A 22410-nucleotide genomic window follows, 5' to 3' on the forward strand; every position below is an offset into this window, starting at 1 on the left:
GTGCGACTTTCACGAGAGGTTTCATATTTTTCATGTTGTAAACTTAAGTATAATATTACTGTGTCAGTTCTTATCCCGATAAAGACTGTGACTTAATATATCACATTCAAAGATATTTCACATAATCAATTCTCAATTTCAGTCAGTACAAAATGGCTACTCGGAAAAGACACAAGTGGGCAATCGACTTTTTAGGGGGCGGAAAGTAAGTTGTTCTATCGATCGAAGGCACACATATGTTTGATTTGAAGTGAACTCTGAGTCAGATGACCGAAGTGGTAGTTCCTCATCTTCATTTCCTTTTCGGCATTAGGTGTTCAAATATCTTGACCAAATTGGCAAATTCACAATTCTTGATTCATTTATCACGTTTTATTCCACTTCTGGTATGCCTAATCATCCTTTTAGGCAACCGAAATCGTGGAGAAAATGGCTGGAACGCTGTACTCCATACACAAGATGCTCTTATTTTCTCCTGTATTTTGTGGACGAATAAATATACACCTATCTGAGACTGAGGGTCTTGGACTGGATCAACTGAACAGAATATTCTGGAATAAAATCACAGTTAATACAATCATGATGGTGCCCATATTTCTTGTTAAGAGACAGAGGTGTCTTCCATTACCACAGTGGAAAGAGTTCCACTTGTACCCCACCCTTTACATATTAAATTTGCTCCTGCCCTTGTGTAATACTTCAACACTGAAAAAAATCGTTAATTGTTCTGTTCTAGTTTATTGAATGTATATTTAGAGTGAGGTATGCATGTCAGTTTGTAATTTTTATATTTTTGATGTGGGTGGGGAGAATGGGCGGAACTCTCACCAGGTCCTTGAGACTCATAGTCATACTGTTTTTGGCGGTCCTGGGTCCCGTTTCACTAAACTCTCGCAAGTCTAAGATCTCATAACTTTTCTCGTAGCATTTGTACTCCCTATGTTGCAGTACAGGAAGTGCGAATGCTACGAGAAAAGTTACGAGATCTTAGGCTTATGAGAGTTTTGTGAAACGGGGCCCTGGACAACAAAATAGACTCAAGACACTTGAATATTATAATTTACACTGTTCTTGTATTGTGCATCATGATCATCACATTGTTACATTTATCAAATTGCAAAGGGTAATACAATCCAGGTAGTAGAAGTCTAAGTAAACTTAGTCTCAGTGTATTTCATTACACTTCACCACTGAGTCTAACAAAACCTAGTCGAAGGTCGCGTTAGGTAACCTTTGAGCAACCAATGACCAACCAATCAAACGCGAGACAGTCAAATAGATTCAACCAATCAGACAACAACTACTATTTAGGGATCGGAGGGACTTTCAAAATATTCAGGTCAATGACACAGAACTCTCCACAAACAAAAATCTGCATATAACACAATTATTTGACCTGCAGTATATACGCTTTGAGGTTTCTGTTGACATTGCTACCATTAGCCAATATTTCCGCAAGATGACATCCTTGAATTTTGTCAAAAACATCATTTTCAGCGACTGTTTACTCACAGTTGTCATGGTTGTACGTACGCCGTGAATCTATTCCAACCGGCACTTATGATGCTATTGGATGGGAACAGATTCTATGACAAGTTGTGTACTATTATACTCTCAGAAGTTTATTGGTCTCAAACAGGGTGCTAAATGGCTGTAGATTTGTATCATGTTGTATAGTAGATGCTATGAGAACAAACGACAGTTGTGTAGTTATCGTGGTAAAACCAGAGAAGAGCACTGTGCCAACTTCCTGTCCTATGAATGACATCATTTTCTGAACATGCCGACTAATTTGATAAACATACATGTTTGGCCATACCTCATATGGAGGAGAAATTACACCATCGCTAGGTCCAAACAATGTTTTCTTTTTCATCTACATATGTTTCAGAGCTGTCCAAAAATATCCAGAATGAGTCATCAGCTATGATCAGTGTGATGTAAAATCATGGAAGTTACTTGTTTCTGAAGGTTCACCCTCCTCATCAGTTGTACATTTCTTGTGTCACGTTTATATGTATTAAGTGTTAAAAAAAGCAATATTTATGGACGTCAACTTCTATATTGTGAATAACAATATGTGGTCATGACAATGTGTTATTCACAATAAAAAAGTTGACATCCATAAATCTTGCTTTTCTTACGCATTCCACTTCTAAATGCCCTTCATGGATTTATATCAAGTGTTGTGTAATATATGTCCGTTATATTTCAGGTCACGAAGTGATCGAGCACTTGTTCAGTTCACCGAACTACAACCTCCTGTTGGTTACGTGGACACTGTCAGTGTCAGCGAAAAGGCAAAGGATGCCGACCCAAAGCTCATTGTAAAGGTACTGTGACCCTTGAAGCATTCTTCAGTAGAAATGTCATATTCACATTTTCTTAACTGTTTGTAACTGTTAGTGTATTGACATAGATGTTAATAATAATCAAGACGATGATATATTTTGACCATTGTTCTTTAGTGGAACCTTTTATTCCAAATCTAACTTTCTTTTCAGAGGTCTTGGGACATTGCCCTTGGTCCAATAAAACAGGTCCCAATGAACATGTTCATCATGTGGATGGCTGGTAATTCCATCTCCATCTTCCCAATCATGATGGTGGGAATGATGTTCTTCCGGCCGATACAGACTCTCTTTGGAATACAGAACAGTAAGTGCATTGTGGATGTTGAACTTGGTGTGGAAACATACACCTGTGATCAGTTGCATGGACTCTCTTCTCAGAGTGTGGAACTTGAATTGTACTAGTTTTGTCACCTTGCTGAAACATGAAAGAGAATGGGATGTTTTGTTTTCCTACAATGCCATGTTGAACCTCTCTTACTTAGCCGTGAACTGAAATACAAATACAGTGGAAACTGTTAAAACTAGCATCTGTCCAATCCGGCAAGTTGTCAGCACTGTACTAGTTTAGTCACCTTACTGAAACATGAAAGAGAATGGGATATTTTGTCTTCCTGCAATGCATTGTTGAACCTCTCTTACTTAGCCGTGAACAGAAATACAAATGCAGTGGAAGCTGTTAAAACTGGCATCTGTCCAGTCCGGCAAGTTGTCAACATTGGCATGAAATCTCAGTCCCATCTGTGGCTTGTACATTTATCATCAGCTCTACAATCTGGCACATTGTCTAAATCAAATTATTTCTTCAGTCCCACTGACTGCTGGTTTAGACAACTTCCAATGTAGTTCACCTCGATCTCTGGCTCATGCCATGTATCAGTCAGTCATTGATGTAAGGATCTGCTTTCTTCCTTACACTACAGTACCAAGATTAAATGAACCAATCATATGAACACAAACTGTTTGATAGTAAGATTGTTAGTTAGGTGACGCTGGGAAGTTCAAGTATACACACCATGTAATGATACCTGGATATTGTGACGTCTCTATTTTCAAGACATATCCTGTCATAGCCATAACATCAAGATGTTATAAATAGACATAGCATGTCATCACCACACCATCACCATACCATCAAGATGTATTGAGACCACAAGACATGCTAATAGCATGGCATTGCCACTGAGATGGGTAGAATACAGGTCCAGGGTAGAAGAGGCTTTCAGTAATCCATGCTTGCCGTAAAAGGAGACTAGCTTGTCATAAGAGGAGACTAACGGGTGGTTAGGCTCACTGACCTGGTTGACACATGTCATCGGCTCCCAAACAGATGCTCATGCTGTTGATCAATGGATTTTCTGGTCCAGACTCGATTATTTACAGACCACTGCCATATAGCTGGAATATTGCTGAGTGTGGCTTAAAATTAAACTCACTCACTCCATTGAGATGTTCTATGTCATGGCACACTTAAAAAGACACAGAATGTCATGACCATGCCATTAAGACATATCATGTCATGACACTATGAATAAGACATATCAATGCTTGTCATACCGTCAAGACATATGATGCTATGACACCATGATTGAAACATAATAAACCATGAATATACCATCACAAACTATCTTATCAGCTTGAAGTCTCCTGGTTCTGATGTATTGTTTTCCTTACAGCCTTTAAAATGATTGAGGGGGACCAGGCAGCATTTCAGAAGTTTGTGTACCTGCTTGGCAACCTCCTGTGTCTAGCCATGGCAATATACAAGTGTCAAGTGATGGGGCTGCTGCCTTCACATGCATCAGACTGGCTTGCGTTCGTCCAGCCTCAGGAGGTACATAGCAGATGTATTATGTGTTGTTTAATGAGACCCGTCAAGGTCTGGGGTAGAATAGGCCTTCAGCAACCCATGCTTGCCATTAGAGGCAACTATGCTTGTCGTGAGAGGCGGCTAATGGGATTAGGTGGTCAGATGTGCTGATTTGGTTGTCACATCAATGGTTCCCAATTGCATAGATCAATGCTCATGCTGTTGATCACTGGGTTGTCTGGTCAAGACTCCATTATTTACAGACCACCGCCATATAGCTGGAATATTGTCGAGTGCAGGGTAAAACTAAACTCACTCACTCTTGTAAACCAAAGGCATCTTTTTTTAATATCATTGGTGAGTGAATATGGCTTTACACAGCTTTTGGCAATATTCCAGCAATATCACAGTAGGGATACTATTGGACCGTTTGTGATTCTTGTTATAATGTGAAGTTCAAAGCAAAATGTCCAAAATATTTTTGTTTGCTTTTTTCCAGAGAATGGAATGGTCTGGTGGTGGAGTGATGATGTGAAAATCCTGAAGAATCTATGTATTATCTATGTACCCGTCTTGTCAATAAATGTAACATGTGTTGTCAAAAAGGTGTTTTACTTCTACTCTACTCATGTGGCGAAGGGACACAACTACAGAGATGTTAACTCTTATGCTTTGGGTGTAATCATTAGGATTTTCTACTCTTTTTCAAATCAATAAAGTGGATACAATTTCACAGGTAAGTGTTTCGTGACACACTGGGTGCAGAGGTTCAGAAATGGACTTGCACTGATAGGAATAGCATATTCTTAGCATTGCGCTCATTCCAATTGACTTGTAAGGAAGTACAGTGTTTTGTGTCACATGACCATCAATTTTCCATGAGCTTCATAATAAATGGTCATGTATTTCTGTCTAGAATAGTCTAGTGAAAACAAGGACCATGTCAAAGTGATGACAGACAAGTATTAAACTTTTTTGGTCTAATTTACACGTTTTGACCTCCGGTATTATTACACTTGGGCCCCAAAAAGGATTGGCATCTCAGCAACTATCCATGGTCAGAGTCCAGAAATGACAATATAAAACAGTGAATACCTAAAGACGTTTATTATATAAAGGCACATAGACTTTATTTGTACAAAACTAAGGGCACTATTTGTTACAATCCAGCTTCAATAGTTGGGAGTTATTATCTACACTTTTTTTATACAAACTTAACAACAATCACTACTGAACATAAGAATGAAGAAATTAAGACATGTTAAAATGCAGTTGTGATAAAATGATTCTAAAAATGTATCTATTAGAACTAAACATTACAAAGGACGGTATCAATTTTCATACAGCTGTAACTATGTATCACAGACAATAATAAATAGATTCTTTACACAACATATAGGTACATATCACAGACAACAAGATAAGACACTTACGTACAATATATTCTGAGAAAGGCACACGCTATGTTACTGTCACTAAAACAACAGTTGCCTGGCCTGATATGGCAAATGTACATGCATTAATTATGCAGGAAACGCTTCTTGACAAACATGTTTCATTTGAAAATAATGCAGTATCTGACAGCACTCGTATTACACCAGTGATATTTAAACAGATTATGGTATGTCCAGGCAATGTTAATTTAACACTGAACTATATTCTGTTAATATTTCAGTGACACTCTGATGCATTCAGTCTCTTTTTTCGGTGACACACATTCTGTCCACGTGTCAAGGACATGAAATCATGTACAGTACATTTCTGAAGACATTATACACAGTCAGGACAAGGCATTCATTCATGATTCAGAGCAAAGTTTCAATATCATTCATTCATGAGCTCAGCTGGTTGAGTTCAGTATGTGCCCTCCACCTGCATCTCCCGCTCCACAGCCTCCAGAGCTGCCAGACACTCCACAGTCAAGTTCATCTGGCCGATCACCTTTGTCTCGTCATTCACGTCCAGAACTGAAATGTCCAGTATGAAAATAAATACAGGGGCCAAGAGGCTAAAGAATACAGGTGACCCAGATCTTAGAAATTCACCACTTTTGTGAAATTCAGTGAGCTAGGGTTGGTGCTGATGAATCTAGTATCCATGGAAACCCTGTCGATCTGCTTAGCAAACTGCAGTACCATAGATGACTCGGACACCCAGTAACAATATAGGAACACTGTCCCATTTACATAGCTGTGCTACACTTTACAAAATTTGGTACCTTGATGGACATCAATTACCAATAACTATTAAATTTCTGTTATTGTTTCTTGCAGCAGCTTTGCACAATACATCAGGTTCATCATGTCAGTTTAGGGTCTTTTTGTTTTCCTTTGTTCTTCGACACCACACTGAGCAATTTTCCAACTCTCTGGTTTGTAAATAATCTAGTCAGTACAAGATGATCGAGTGATTAACATCATCAGGGCTTGAGTTAGTGCTTTGATACTTGCACTGGTGCAAACCAATACTGCAAAGTGCAGCCTAGTTATTAGTCAAACTTGCACCATGTGAAAGTCAATTTATGAGTGGGAAAACCTCTGAATAAAACATATAAATAATTCAATAGCATATTTCTTCCATTACATATCTCAATAAAATAATTGCAACTGGAATTTGGTCGGTGCAACTAGGTTTTCATCTCTGGTTGCACCTGGTGCAAGTAGGTGAATATCTTGTAATCTTGCCCTGATCATGAACATCAAATGCAATTGGGAAACAATGACATGCATCAACCAAGTAAGCAATTATGACCACCTGACCTCATTAGTCATGTTTTGCTGAAGATCAGTTCTAATCCAGATCTTCATGGGTATGACTTTGAAGGAAGGAAGACCCAAAGTTAAGCATATCTCAGTTATTTGCAATTCTGGGTAACCCTATTAAAATCAACATGGTGCTGACAAACCAATGATAATAATCAGGTTCAAATTTTAGATGTTAAGCCCCTTTAATGAGACACAGCAGAGACAAAATGCTCCCCCTGTGTTCCCTCTATAACTGTAATGCCCATGAGATCCTTAAAGACCACGTTGATATTTGAAGTTACATGACTGATTCTTGACAAACGCCACACTCGGCAATATTTCAGCTATATTCAACCAAGTCAGAGAGCCTGACCACCCAAAACTGTTAGACGGCCAATTCAAACTGGGAGCTTCATGGGTGCTGAAGCCAAACGACTCCTGATGAGATACTCACTATCCATATCTGTATCCTTGACATCCTTCTTATTGAGTAGAATGTCCTTGACACTGACATAGACCACACCCACATCCTCACAGTCAGCATCCTGGTCATCCTCTGGTGGTTCACTGACCAAGGTGAACCTGATCCTGAAAAAACATTTCAAATTAAACTGAGTGAAAGTGTTTCACGACGCAATTTTTTTCGCATTATCATGGCACCTAAGCCTGATGTTGGAGGAAAGTCCACAGATATGCTTGTCTCAGACATTTACCATTTTGATGACATTAACCAGTAAGGATGTGGTGCTGACCAGCTGAAACAATAGTCATCAGAAGATGATAAAACATCCCAGCTCCCACGTATTGGAAAGAACAAACCATCTGACAGTTACTGTAAGTACAGCTTGATCATTTTTTATACTGCGTTCATATTGTCTCCATGACATCATGAAAAATATAAATGCAAAATATGCCCAAATAGCAAAAGGTATCACTTTCTGGTATGTCTTGTATATATACCAAGTTATTGTTTCTTGAAAGATATTGCATGGTTTCAAGTTATGCTCCAGAAACAAAACACATTCCTCCCTTTGAGATGAACTGTTTCCATGCAAACTGGGAAAAAACCAACACATGCCTTTCAAAGAAAAAGTACAGAGAGAGACACTGACCTTCCTCCGTCTGGATCATCCGGCAATAACATACTGGCCAGGTACTGCCTCCTCTCGTAGTTCTTCTCCATGTCCACCTGTATAGCTGTGAACAGAGTGTATTATTTCAGTTATATTACCATAGAAACACCGCTACCTGAAATCCTTTCCAAGTTCCTTTTCCATTTCTTTGTTGATTAATGCAACATTCTTTCCATGTAAAGGTAGCCTGGAAATGATGAAGTTCAGACCAAAGTTTACCAATGCCACCAACCATCAGGGTTTTGTGACATAAAATTCACCAAATCATCAATTGTTTTTCAACTGATACTCTTCTGAGTAAATATGGCTTAGCAGTGCTGGTAATTACAGGGCTTGATGGGTGACCAGTCTCTGGGAGAGTGTCTTAATAAAAATTGAATATTTGTTATAAAATATGAAGTGCTTTTGCATTTATCTTTGGGAGGAGGGTCTTGAAAACTTTGTCCATGGACACTGAGAAGGTCATGCTTAAAGAGGACAGGATTTAGGGGATGGCTACTGGTTCTTGACCTGTGACCCACCAGCGTACACCATCCCCATCCCTAACCCCCCACAAAATCAATGACCAGTCCACATGGAATGCATCCCACAAAAACCTGGAAGAACCAGCACTGACAGATGGGAGACCTCATCTTGTCAAACAAATGTGACTGTCCATGACTGTTCACTTTCAATTTCTATCTAATTAAAATTGTCAAAAGGCGTATGACAACATGAAAGTACTGACTTTTGGTGAAGTTGTAAGTGATCTGTTGGTAGGGCTTGGGTTTGGGCAGTGAGAAGGGTGTCTCGGTCTCCTGGGGGTCAAGGCCGAGGAACTTGTACTCCACGAACAGCTGCTTGATGTTGTCGCGGGACATGATAGCGCAGTCCTCCTCCAAGGTCAGGTTGGAGATGATGACAGTTACAGTGTTCCCCTGCAACACATCATGTTTGCAGATGTAGTAGTGCACATGACTTGTCTTCTAATAATCTATTTTGGTATTGGTAGTAGGATACTGACAGTTCAAGCAGTCAAATATGGTGCCAATGGTAGGGCACTCACTGTTCCAGCTGTTTATCATGGTATTGGTAGTATGGTACCTACTACAGTTCCAGCTGTTTATCACGGTATTGGTAGTATGGTACCTACTACTGTTCCAGCTGTTTATCATGGTATTGGCAGTATGGTACCTACTACAGTTCCAGCTGTTTATCATGGTATTGGTAGTATGGTACCTACTACTGTTCCTGCTGTTTATCATGGTATTGGTAGTATGGTACCTATTACTGTTCAAGCAGTGTATAATGGTTTCAATGATATGGTACTCACTGGCTTGGAGGCTCTGATTTTCCTCTTGGATGGCAGAGATTTCATCATCACAAGCCCTTCACTGTCTGACTCTATCTTTAATGGCTCTGATTCTGACTCTGACACCTTCTCTGATGGTGGTGAGGAGTGTACCTCGGGCTGTGTTTCTGTCAGTGTGTTGCCCTGACTCTCCAATTCTTCTGTGATCTCTTCTTCGATTGAATCTGTCAACACATATTTCTAATGAAGGAGTGTTTACAATGGTCATGAAATTTCTTTTGGCCAAGGATGTCAGTAATTAGAATCAGATAATGACACAGAGAGGATATACAGAAGACAACCAGCTGCAGACAAAGACAAAACTTACTCTGCATTAATAAGACAGATGGTTTAATGCCACGTTAAATCAACACTGTTCCCATTATATAATGGCATGTCAGGATAGACTAAAGTGATGGGGGCTGAAAACGTTTACTACTTTGGTAAAATACTCAAGCACAATCATGGTGATGCCAAACTCAAACCAGAATCAGATGAACTAGAAATCAAATCCACAATCACAACTGTCTAGTGTACACAAGGGACACAACACAGACCAACTGGCAACTAATTCTTCCCATATTAATGAAAGCGACCAGGAGGACCGGAATCTTACACAAAAATTTCCTACCAACATAAGATAAAAGAGATGTCAAATTGATGTAGGACCTAGAGGAACATGTGACCTATGTGACATGTGACAACTTCTCATAAGATACATGATATCTGACTGCCATCTGTATTGTAGTCTCTGCTTGCACTTGGCTTTCATGATAGTTTTATGTGTCCTAGACCCGTGAAGGTCCCGGGGTAGAATAGGCCTTCAGCAACCCATGCTTGCCATAAAAGGTGACTCAGCTTGTCGTAAGAGGCGACTAACGGGATCGGGTGGTCAGGCTCGCTGACTTGGTTGACACATGTCATCGGTTCCCAATTGCGCAGATCGATGCTCATGTTGTTGATCACTGGATTGTCTGGTCCAGACTCGATTATTTACAGACCGACGCCATATAGCTGTAATATTGCTGAGTGCGGCATAAAACTAAACTCACTCACTCACTTATGTGTCCTAAATTAGCTTACGGTGCCTGATTTGCCTGATAGGAAATACCAAATACAAACTTACAAATTACCCCGCAATCTATTACTATCATTAAGGAAATAATAAACCTTACTGACCTTCATCTTCAAACATAGTGTCATCCATTGGCTTTGGTGATGGCTGAAAACACAAACTGGCGGTTAGAAATCTAAACATACCTAACAGTAGATAAGCAAGACAGCAATAACGTGACGATTCATCCTTCATTATCTTGGGTAATATAGCTCCTTTCTTTTATGGCTAATACTCTGGACACATCAACACTAAGACTTTAGTTCAGAGAAGGCTTACCACCTCATCCATCACAAACTTAGATGATGACATTTCTCCAAACTACAACCTGAATGTCTTTTGAGGAAGAGTTTGTTACATATTTACTTTCAAGACACTGGCCTCATACAAGAGGGAACCTAATATATAAACCTTAAGTGTGCTTCTCACTATATATTAGGTCATCTCTTGTTTTCCCTGAACAACCGCATTCAGAATACTGGCATTATGCATTAATGACTTCACCACTGGGCTAACCTCATTAAGAACTCCACTCTAACCTGAGCAAGTTTATTGAAAAAGAGACAGCACAAGGAAATACAGTTGCATACCTTAGGAGTTACCTCTGCTGCTTTGGAATCTGAAAGAAACCAAATAGTTTGTAGCCATCCTCAAGACATTAAACACAACATCACCACTGTAGTGTTCTGCACACTCTAAGGCATCGATTTAAGACATCATGAATATGCACATTGTTACTAATATTTTTTGTATGTTTGATTACTTTCAAATATCATAACCTAAAAATATCTTTCATTTACAACTGATACTGATTAACATTTACTTTTGTATGTTACCATGTAATAGTTCAATTAATTTGTTTAAAAAATGGTGATTGTTTACCAATGATATATGAAGTTTTTACATTTGAAAACTAACATTCCTATGATATCGAACTCAATTTTATTACATTGATCTCCATCTGCAAAGAAAGGAACACAAAACTGAAGACATCAGCGCAGTGTTATTGTTCTAGTGTCGACATCTGGTGTTATAATGTTCACTTTAGTAAAGTTAGTGTATAGCTACTCAAAGCAGACAGTCAATATATATACAACAGGTAACTGACTATAGGAATGTTGTCATATGTACGGTTAGTAATGTTACCAGAGGCGATATTAACATAATACTATACATGAAGCTATACACTGTTGTACACAGTCAGTGCAGCAGTGCTAGTGACAAGCTGATGCCCTGTTGTGTAGGGCGTTCTCTTATCACCAGCATCATGGCATCCCTTGACCAGACAGGAGGAGACATGAATAGGATGATGATGGATCAAGTGAGCTGGATGATGAGGCCTACATGTTTACTTTCACTAACAAAACAATCATGAATGAGTGTGTGAATATGGTTTTACTCTGCCTTTAGCAATATTCCAGCAACATTGCTGCGTGGGACACCAGAAATGGGATTCTCATGTTGTACCTGTGGCAAATCAAACCTGGGTCTTCAGAGTGATCAGAGAACACTTTATCCACCAAGCTACCCCTATGCCCTCATTAATGAAGAAAGAGAGATATTCAACCATGGGACTGCAACGTTTCCTGTGATGTTACAAAACTCTTTGACAAGCCAAATGTTCAAAACCAGAGTGTAGTCAAGTTCTGTTTGAAGAAAAAAGCTTACCAAATAACAGTTATAGTAGGACCAGAAATTAGTGAGGAATTAAAGAATATTATAGTATAGACAACCTTTACCAGCTATCAAGTGCTTGGCTTCATTCAACAGAGACAACTCTGTTAATCATTAATTTGTGAGGAGTTATTCCCCTTGGTTTACTTGCTACCAGACGACATTTTCAGTGATCCTTAGTATGGATGATTTAGAGATGAGGAAGTTGATTTTAGACTATTATAACAAGGACATCAGATCAGCTAATGTGATTTCAAGTAGAGCAGGCATCCCTTTGTTCACTGTTTATAGTGTTTTGAAAAACACTGCAACTGGTATTCTTGTTTGTAAAACACATGAAGGAGTTTAGAAAACTTGGGCTGGCTATAACTGATAGAGGAATTGTCCCTCTCCGTAAGAAGACAAATAAAACTGAGCTGCACACAATGGGTTGTCAGAAAAGTCAAGGAATTCCATCAACGATCATCAAACCTGAACAAAAGGAGTGAAGGTTGAACTGGTGCTTTCAGCAAAGACATTTAACTGAGACAATATGATTTTCTAAGATGAAAGTTCTGTGTGGCTGTTTCCTAATACACTGAAATTCTGGACCAAACAAACTATAAAACCTTTGTATCAACGCCCAAAGTAAGTTAAGTACAGGTGGTACATCAGCGTTGGGGCAATGCCCCTCTGTGTATTTAAAGGGAATATAAACAGTGAATGGTACACAGATATTCTTGAGGTATATTTACTTCCATCTGCTCACATGTTGCATTTTCCAACAGGACAACAACCCAAAACATTATTCAAAGCATTCACAGGCCTGGTTTCTGACCCAAAATATGACATTATTATATTGGCAAAGATATAGACCTTACCTAAATCCAAAAGAAAATGTTTGTCGACTTACAAGGGATAGTGTCAATAAGAAAAATCTGACAAATATTGCTGAAATGAAAGAAGAGGTGGTCCAATACTGGGACAGCATGGACCATGACAGCATGGACCACAACTTCTTTGATCAGTAGTATGCCCCGCCGCATCAAAGCCTGCATTGCTGCCCCTGGTGACTTGACTAAATACTAACTGTTCACGTGTCTTTAAATCTGGAGTTATGTTCTGCTAATATTCACATTTAATACATGAGTAATGAGTTTGAGAAAAAAAATACAAAATATTACAATCTTTAAATTCTCAATATTTTCTGGTGATACTATAAGATACTAAGACTTCAATGTAGTGCTTATAATGGTGACAGCCATGTTTGGGACAACACTTTCAAATGTATTTGGTACATACTGCTTGTTTGACAAATTCTAACCAGAGAAAGAGAGTGAGTGCTGCAGAATGGAATAAATCCAAGCAATGCAGTTGCACAGCATTTTGCCAAAGCCCTTTTGCTTTTCACTTTGCAGGTATTATTCTTCAAAAGTTTCACCTTGAACAATTGCATGACATTTTGTTATTTCAATTCCTTGATACTGAACATATCAAATTCTTGAATAAACTTGCTGTTTTTGCCTCATAGCGTATTCTCCAACTGGGGACCTAATCTAACCAAGATATAACATTCCTTGAGAATACCTTTAATGTTTAAGGTAAGTACCAAGTTCGGCCTGCACCAAACCCTTGTATGTGAGCCAGCACTTACTGACATCATTGTTCCATATTAACATTATCATATTTTTAAAAACTCGCTGAGCTTCCTAAATTGCACAGAATGTACTAGATACAGACTTCCTACCAGTGGTTTAGTTAACAGATTGCATTAAAAACCATGAACCGAACACAGAAACTATAAAATCAACATTTGATTACTGCAATGAAGTACATGTATTTCAACAAATCTCCTTCACCAAAACATCTGCAATGTTAACATAAGCCGTATCCTTGAAGCTATGACTGTTCTGCGTTATTGTCAAGCTAAGACCTATTTTACATACCAACTTCCCAATTGCCAAACACATATATTGTGTATAACAGGTACAAGGTTGTTTTACAAGCACTGAACATGCAAGATTAACTCACATATAACAGTTAACACACTTGCTTTAAATGTGTTGACGTCATTTCATGCCATTCTTTGTTTATCAAAAAAAAATAAAATTTGCAATCATTGTTTCCACTCAACATAATGTTAAAGTTGAAACTTCTTCAAATCAAACTTGCTTCAACCCATGCTGAACTGTTTTGTTCAATGGAACACTTGCAATTACTTTTAAAAATTATGGCCACATCATTGTAGCTCACCTGGGTAGATCCACCTCATGCATGTCAGCAAATGCAGCCATTTTAAATAGTTTTGTCAGCACAAATATATTAATAACAAATTAAGGCCAGACCAATCGTATGTCTTGCTTTATGGACCTGCCAGTCATATTTCTTCAAGAAAAAGAAAAATTATAAATGCATATGTCCAGTTTAAAAAATATAATCCTCATGTTTTTATTGATGAAAAATTTAACCTTACAAGAAAACATTTCTTTATTGGTTTTGTCCCACATACACTTCATAAATTGCTAAAAGTAAAATACTTTCAGTATTCTAAACGAATGTCACTTTGACTGGTGATGTTTTAAAAATAATTCTCCCTCCTGCCTTTAGGTCCTGACCCGTGAAGGTCCCGGGGTAGAATAGGCCTTCAGCAACCCATGCTTGCCATAAAAGGCGACCCAGCTTGTCGTAAGAGGCGACTAACGGGATCGGGTGGTCAGGCTCGCTGACTTGGTTGACGCATGTCATCGGTTCCCAATTGCGCAGATCGATGATCATGTTGTTGATCACTGGATTGTCTGGTCCAGACTCGATTATTTACAGACCGACGCCATATAGCTGTAAAATTGCTGAGTGCGGCGTAAAACTAAACTCACTCACTCACTTTAGGTCCTCCGAGGACAAAAATCCATTAAACAAGAAATAAAATTGGCCTGGTCTAATAAAGACATTTTATAAAGAGAATATGTCTGCTGTTGAAGGAGAAACAAACACAGACCATCTCTTTGCATTGTTAAATATCTGACTATTTAGGGCTTTTGGTTGAATCTGAAGAGTACAGGTTTGACATAAAAATATACAAGTCTAACTATGTAAAAAGACAGATACATTTAGCTTCCTATCTGTATAACTGTAAAAAAGATCTGATAAACAATTTGAAAGAATTTGTGCAGTAAAAGACGGTAGATGAAATAATGACGTGGCAATTACTTTAATTACTCTTTACATGACCAGTCCGAAATACAGAAATTGCCAACAGTGCGAGAATCAGTATCAAAACATCACACTCTCATTATAAAGAAGATGTTATCCTTAAACATAGTCTATTTTGTACTTCCCAGCTCCTATAATGCCACTCAAAGAAGTGACCAGTCCGAATTTCAGATTTTAAGTATTCATTGCATGATCATCTACCCAGGTGAGATGAAAAGGGAGCTTCCTCAGCTTTAGAAGAGACTTTACCATACTGAAATCCAAACCAATCAATAAACAATGATGGCAATGAAATCTGTACACAGCTGATGCTCTGAGGCTTGATTGACAGCTGATTGACACATGTCATTTACATTATGTAGGACATCCAGGTGTTGGTGCAGCACATGAAGTGTTATTCATGCCCACATTAATCTTATAACATATTGACTACACATTATCCTGCATGCACATGCTCCCTACCACTTCGGGATAATTGTGTCCGTGCCTTGGGTCGGGGGACTGGCTTTCGCTTGCCTAAAACAGGAGTTTACACTGACGTCATGAGAGATAAATAGGTCATTGATGTGGGAGGGATATTTCTCCTTTCTGCCTCTTTCTGTCATCAATACAAATCAATGCTTGATGCTGATTTCAGAGGAATCAGTTCATGAGATTCACAGGTGTACAGTAATGGTCTTTAATAGGCCTAAACAACAGAAACAGTCATGGCAATTTGCCATGGTAAAACTCACAAATACAGATACCACAGAGAACTGAATCTGTATGATATCAAATACTGTGGGACTTTTGGAAGACTTGTCATATCCATAACAATCTAGTCCTTGCACGTTAAAAACACAATCCCAAGTTACTGAACTTACAACTCCTCAACCATCCAAGGCCAGTGTGTTTAACTTGCTTTTTCAAGTTCTGCATGTCAGAGAAATACAACTCTTTTCTTTTCTAATTTACTCCTGCAATTTGTCATATACAGCCCTGTTAAACTCATATACTTTCTCACACATATTTTAATAATTCAGGGTTACTGGTATGAAAGCCCACAGCTGTTCAGTTTCTTAATTGTATTTTCATGTGGGAATTGGCAGACTTATAATCAAATCTTTAAAAACATCTGTCATGAGGTGAAATAAATACTGCAGTGCAAGTGCTAAATGAAATATGACATATTTATAAGAAGACAGAGAAGAAATAATCTGAAAAAAAAAATGGAAAAGTAAAACAATGACTACAACCACCCCCATTCTTCTTCAAAAGCAATGGAGGAAGAACAAAATTAAAATGAAATGTACTTAAGGAAAAAAATAACGGATCACATGAAAGCACAAATGTTCCGTTACTTTCTTCTAATTTTCTTCACGAGCTATGTGAAAATCTTGTGAAGAAACCAAGAAGAAAGTAATGGAACATTTGTGCTCTCATGTGATCCGTTATTTTTTTCCCACAGTATATATAAGGTACAAATCAGGTACACAAATAAATTGTGAATGAGTTGGGTGTTGAACGACTTGATGAAGTGTTCAACCACTATGCCACAAAAGGAGACTCTTCACATATTGTACCCACATATATCGTATGCTCCTCAAAGTGACCAATCATTTTGAAACAGTAAAGACTGGTTGTCAGATCTTCAAACAGAGTGGCATTTTATCAAAGAAAATCATATAATTAATATCACAAGTGTGACAAGTGATTACTTAAACCAATATACAAATCCCCTTATGAAAATGTTTTTATAAATTGCAAATAAAATGGACATAGGATTAACACTGAATCCTAACTGAATAATATAGGATCCAATAACAATGTTGGTGAACCGGTTACGCTGGAATATCTGACAGGACCTATCAAAAATTCAGGGTTAGAAAAAAACAGCTGAGTTTGTCTGGTGCCAGAGCAGAAATTAGCTGTTTTCCATTTTCAGGAATCAACACAAGATACAAGATGGAAAAATTCCATGTATTTCCATGTATTTCAAAACCTGAACCAAAAGTCAGCCAGTCAGTCTCAGCTATATTCAGAAGTTATGCAAAATGGGAAGACAGATGAACTAAACTAAAGTATGAATATTCTTCAAATGATTAAATTCATCAATACAATTCCCATTTTCATACCATCCTCTCTATACAGAATACCTATATCCAACTAAAACAGATATTACTATAATGAACACTGAAATATGAAAGAACCTGAAATAAAAATCTGTAACAGTGAATGTAAAGACAAAGACCTTCAAGGGAACTATAGGTCAAGTGCAGAGTGTGAATCCTCAGAAGTCCATTATATTACCATCATTCTATCCAGATACATACCTGGCCTCATTTACTTCCAAAAGAGTTTAATTTGAAAGGCAAATAAAAGCAACCATCTAGCTGGTGGTGTGTGGTCCTGTACATAATGCTCAGATCACAAATCAGTTGAAGTTAAACAATGTTGGCTACAGAGAGGTCATCAATGGGTGACCATGATTGGCGACTTGACTCCTGAGAGTTTCTAGGATTTCGGTCCTGACCCACAGTAAAGAACATGTGACATGTGTGGTCTTATCTCAGTCAAGTGAGTTTATTCAAAATTGCCTCTGTTCACCCAGCAGAAAATGGGTACCTGGTTGGATAAGGTCATGTGACTATAACCTTCTAGCACCTCACAGGCAGCTTGACTTATCAGGGGTAATAATAAACTGTCTGTGCTACAAGCAATATAACTGGACTAATTATTATCATTTATCCTGTGAAAAACTCTTATTGGCTGACGCATTCCATGCTAAGACGAATCTAGCGTAGACGCTTTCATAATGCTGCCTAAGCTGCAAATGGGTCCAGGATAATAACTGATGTAGAATGATGATAATACCTTGGATGATCAAGGGTGAAATACGGACTGAGCGTGCAGATAACTAACAGACGTCTGCTAACTCAAGCTGGGGACATAAGCAGCTACACTTGGTTACCTTCCTCCGACCCCGATTCTATCATCATGTGACGATTACGGGGGGAGGGGGAGGGTTTCAGCTGAAGCTCCTCCCCCTCGGTGTCATCCTCTGTGGTCACATGACCTCCCTGGCGATCCTGTGTGCCTAGGGGGACTATAAGATGTGAAGGGACTTAACTTCAGAGCTAATGAGTTATACATAACATTATCATAGATAACAGCTGGCATCCCATATCAAATGAATGTTAAACATTAAAAGCATCATAGCACAGCAATGTCTTAGCAATGACCGATTCAAAATAATCCTGAAACAAAAACATTATGAAACATTGTCATTCAGGTTTCATTCAAAAACATTAGGAAATATTTTGAAACAGGTGTCACACACAGGGTATCAATTTATCATGCTGATAACACATCCTCAAAAACCAGGTCTTTATTAAACAAAACAATGTAACAGGATCCACGGAAATTAATCAAGATGATGAAGTAGATGTGTCTTTAATATGCATCATTCAAAGAAACATCATTCCAAGAAATCATGATTCTGTATACCTTGTATCTTTCAAGTGTTAATTAACACAGATTAAAGTTTCCTGAGCCTTTTCCATGATCATTTACATCATAGATTACTGTAAATATTGGAGTAAATATTCTGCTTGCCTGTTTTAAAACTTAGTATACTTGATAAACAAAACCAAAATTGATAACATTAACAGAACTATTGCATGCTGTATTCAACAAGATGCAAATTCAGCGCTGGTGTTTTTCTGTGCTGAATATAGAGATTGTAATGTGTCTCAGGATAAACAAGTACTATCTTACTTAATCCTCCCTATAATGTCACCTTTACGAGTAAGGTGCATAGAGATACATAACAACAACTTCCAAGGACTTTTCAAGATTTCTAATGGTTTTCACAAGTCATTCTGAAGGCCATTTTAATTTGGTTATTAGCCTCTGTGTGTTAAGACATACATTAGTTCTACGACCTAAAAAGAAAAATATTTTCACTGTAAAAAAAAATTTTCTTGAAAGTCTTTGGTAGACCAATCTATCAACCTAATAAATTATACTCAAACTTTTATATACATAAGGTATCTTGTACAAATACAAGGTATTCATGCATCTGGCTGCATAGGGAGCAATACACTTCCAGAGAGACCTTTAAGGCCTTTCAAGTCTGTAAGAAGTTTACCTGGTTTCTGAGGATGAAAGGGTATTAACAGATCATGCAACATGCATTTTTTAGCATTTTAGAGATTATACATTTCCAGTAGAGAATGCAAGTTCAAATTACACAGAATGCAAGGTCAAATCACACAGCACCTCAAAATGGATGTGAGTTGAGAGACTTGGTGGAGAGAGTTACATGACACACAACACCTAACTTACTCTCAACATCCTCCTCACTGGGTTCTGGTACCTCAGTGGGTGGCACTTCCTCCTCCTCACGACCTCTAGACTCTACCTCTGTTACCATGGTTACACAGTCTTGTTAGCAATATTGTTCAGTATCAACACAGAATTTCATGCTTCCAAAATATTCAAATGTGTATGGACCGGATGCATTTTATTCAGCATTCAATTACAGGACTCAAAGCAGGATGTAATTTATGTAGAGATGTCCTTATAACTTATCTGAAGATCCTGGAAATGAAGTCTTTATGTGCCTAACTGATACAATAATCCGAGGTCATCCCATTACTGGATCCACTTCCATGAAACTATCTTAGCGCTACAATAACTATAAGAAAAGTATGAGAGTTATGATCATACCACTAAGATTGCTTTGTGCAAACAAGCCCTGGTCACATCAGAACAACCTTTAACCAACTGTGACAGACAAATGAATTTACTGGCCAGAAAACAGTTCTCTTTGAGCTTTACATTTTAAGTCCTAATTTCAAACTGGCTACCTCAGACTATGATTTGGATAATATTTTGACAAAATTCTAGCATCAAAGAACATTCTGGATGATCCAATAGATTACCCAGACTGTATGGCAATGCTCCCTAAGGAACACAGAAAATTTCCTGATTTCATCTGCTTATCTCTGTGTAGCAAGAGAGAGAGAATTTTATGATGAAATAAACCATGTTACAAATTCAAATCTATTTCAACACAATCTGACTTACTTTTTTGTCTGGTAAGCAATGCTTTGTTTGGTTTGACAAAAGGTTCTAATGACATGACCTTATTGGATGTCCTCAGATTTTCATTCAAACAGTAGTAAGAACTAGGATCTGATTTAGATTAGATTTTGATTCGACTACCAGGGAAGATGTTGATACTTTTTGTAATTTACCATCCTGTGATACTGAAATAACAGGATCATCAACAAGTGTTTTCAGGCCAAACAATGCTGGAGGAAAGACAATATAGTGTTTTTGCTAGTCTGAAAGCTCAAGACCAGACTGTATGCTAGTCACACACCACAACCAGCACAAACTCTCCTAGCACAATATCTACATGCTCCAATTATCACAGGGAACACAAGCTACCATACAGAAGTCGTCAACTATTCCAACACTAGCTTCCACAGCATGCCAGTAAGTTAGGCTACATCTAAAAAATCAATCACAACAGGTTGTAGAACTACTTCAGGACCTGGATTGTACAGACATACATTTGATTTCTCTTGATAAAAATATATTTATACTTCTGGGTCTAGATTTTTCAAGCTCTCTTAATGTTACAATGGTCACTTATTTGTCATAGATCAACATTAACTTACGACTTTCTTAGCTTTTTCATGAGAACTTGGAAAATCTAAGCCTGGGTCTTATCAGACTCTAATCTGTGGCAGATTGTCTAATCCATTGCAGAAATGTAGGAAGTCTCTGTCACATGATGTCATGTCTGGAATGGCATATAATAACGCCATCCGCACAGGTAACCAATGGCTACATCCACCTGTATCTACCAGTTTTAAATTGATTCTTGTCTCTCCCTTTTAGTATGTTCCCAACCAAAGGGTCACTTTCAAAAATGGGATCAGTAATTGTGCATGGAATAAGGTGGTGTAATTTAAATCAAAACATTTTATCCCTTGCTAACATCCCATAGACACACTAGCCCACAATCTGCCCTGGATCTCAGCCACACTATGGATCTAAGTTTTACACATGTGAGTAGTATGCACACATGACCAGGTTCTTCCCAAGGGCCTAGGTGAAATAACTGGGCCCTTGAGAAGTCCCTTATCCCGTTCAATCATTGTGTACACTTCTTAATATAAAGCATCAATTCATGAATTGTCAGCAAAACCAGACCTACATGATATTTAGCCAGTTGTACAGTAGAGCAGTATGGTTCTTTCATCATCAACCACAAAGGTAAAAGGTAACGTAATAATTGTCTCACCTCCAGTTTGCTCATGTACAGAGGAGATGGACTCAGACACTCCCGGCAGGAAGCCGGAGACAGCCTGGGACACCGCATCTTGGATCATCGTCTCCTGGTCCTGGTCCTCCATCGATACGGAGACTGCGGGTACGTTCATCTGGACCTTTCGGCGTGCTGCTGGCTTCGGCTGTCAGAAGAACAAGGGAGAAAGATCTCCAGATTTTGACTGATTCCCAAATAACTGATATTTGGGCAAGTGTGACATTTGAGAATCCTGCAGATTAAACAACTGGCAGATGAGAGTAAAAAGGTTTGAGGAGGTCCAGGTTTGTAATGTCAGCCCAGCCAGATTTCATGACATAATGTGAACATACAGTGGACTGAACAGTCCTTGTCTTGTCCTCTGAATTATCAGTGACTAAGGCAGAAAGTAACACAAAGTTACATTTAAATTGAGCATGATAAAGATCTTTGATTACACAATTGCCAACATATGTTGCATAAAGATCTTTGCCTTTATTTTATTCATGGTAAAAGAATTCCAAGACCTTCCTAAATGTATAACACTACATCATGTTGCTACATCCAAATAAAAATCAGTACTAATGTCACCATATGGAGAACAGAACTTCGTAAGCAATAAATACATGTAAATGAATTGGGCTCATAAGCAAAGAAAAGGGGGCCCTATCCCTTGTCAAAACTTTGTGCAAACCCTACCAGTACTTGGCACTGAAGCAATGTGCTGAACACATACCACAAGGCTGTGATCATGTATAACCAGT

The 22410-nt window shown here is 38.3% G+C and overlaps 2 protein-coding genes across 9 annotated transcripts in view; one reads left to right on the top strand and one right to left on the bottom strand.

The window, feature by feature from the left end:
* The first annotated feature begins 99 nt into the window (after positions 1-99).
* On the top strand, positions 100-4766 carry LOC137258266 (ER membrane protein complex subunit 4-like). The gene is made up of 5 exons (XM_067795876.1): positions 100-205; positions 2216-2333; positions 2505-2658; positions 4028-4185; positions 4661-4766. Exons 1-5 carry the CDS (start codon positions 153-155, stop codon positions 4694-4696), a joined length of 519 nt encoding a protein of 172 aa, XP_067651977.1. The 5' UTR covers positions 100-152; the 3' UTR covers positions 4697-4766.
* Positions 4767-5255: 489 nt separating this feature from the next.
* LOC137257822 (protein fantom-like) overlaps positions 5256-22410 on the bottom strand; it is a 41925-nt gene continuing 24770 nt past the window's right edge. The window contains exons 29-39 of one of the 8 annotated variants that reach the window (XM_067795278.1): positions 21644-21812; positions 19672-19749; positions 18296-18430; positions 15808-15861; positions 11073-11101; positions 10548-10590; positions 9351-9553; positions 8766-8955; positions 8018-8102; positions 7360-7493; positions 5256-6128 (exon numbers count right to left, since the gene is read on the bottom strand). In XM_067795278.1, the coding sequence (XP_067651379.1) occupies positions 6016-6128; positions 7360-7493; positions 8018-8102; positions 8766-8955; positions 9351-9553; positions 10548-10590; positions 11073-11101; positions 15808-15861; positions 18296-18430; positions 19672-19749; positions 21644-21812 (1233 nt within the window). In that variant the 3' untranslated portion in view covers positions 5256-6015. The remainder of the gene's footprint in view (positions 6129-7359; positions 7494-8017; positions 8103-8765; positions 8956-9350; positions 9554-10547; positions 10591-11072; positions 11102-15807; positions 15862-18295; positions 18431-19671; positions 19750-21643; positions 21813-22410) is intronic. The other 7 variants (XM_067795280.1, XM_067795282.1, XM_067795279.1 and 4 more) reach the window with 7 other exon arrangements.

The sequence above is a fragment of the Haliotis asinina genome, chromosome 12 (assembly GCF_037392515.1).
Source record: "Haliotis asinina isolate JCU_RB_2024 chromosome 12, JCU_Hal_asi_v2, whole genome shotgun sequence".
NCBI lineage: Eukaryota > Metazoa > Mollusca > Gastropoda > Lepetellida > Haliotidae > Haliotis > Haliotis asinina.

What these genes read in the sequence shown, in the direction of transcription:
- LOC137258266 (XM_067795876.1), top strand. Translation starts at nt 153, where the DNA reads ATGGCTACTCGGAAAAGACACAAGTGGGCAATCGACTTTTTAGGGGGC. An exon ending in GACTTTTTAGGGGGCGGAAA is followed by an intron (nt 206 to 2,215) that starts GTAAGTTGTTCT and finishes GTTATATTTCAG; the next exon opens with GTCACGAAGTGATCGAGCAC. An exon ending in ACCCAAAGCTCATTGTAAAG is followed by an intron (nt 2,334 to 2,504) that starts GTACTGTGACCC and finishes CTTTCTTTTCAG; the next exon opens with AGGTCTTGGGACATTGCCCT.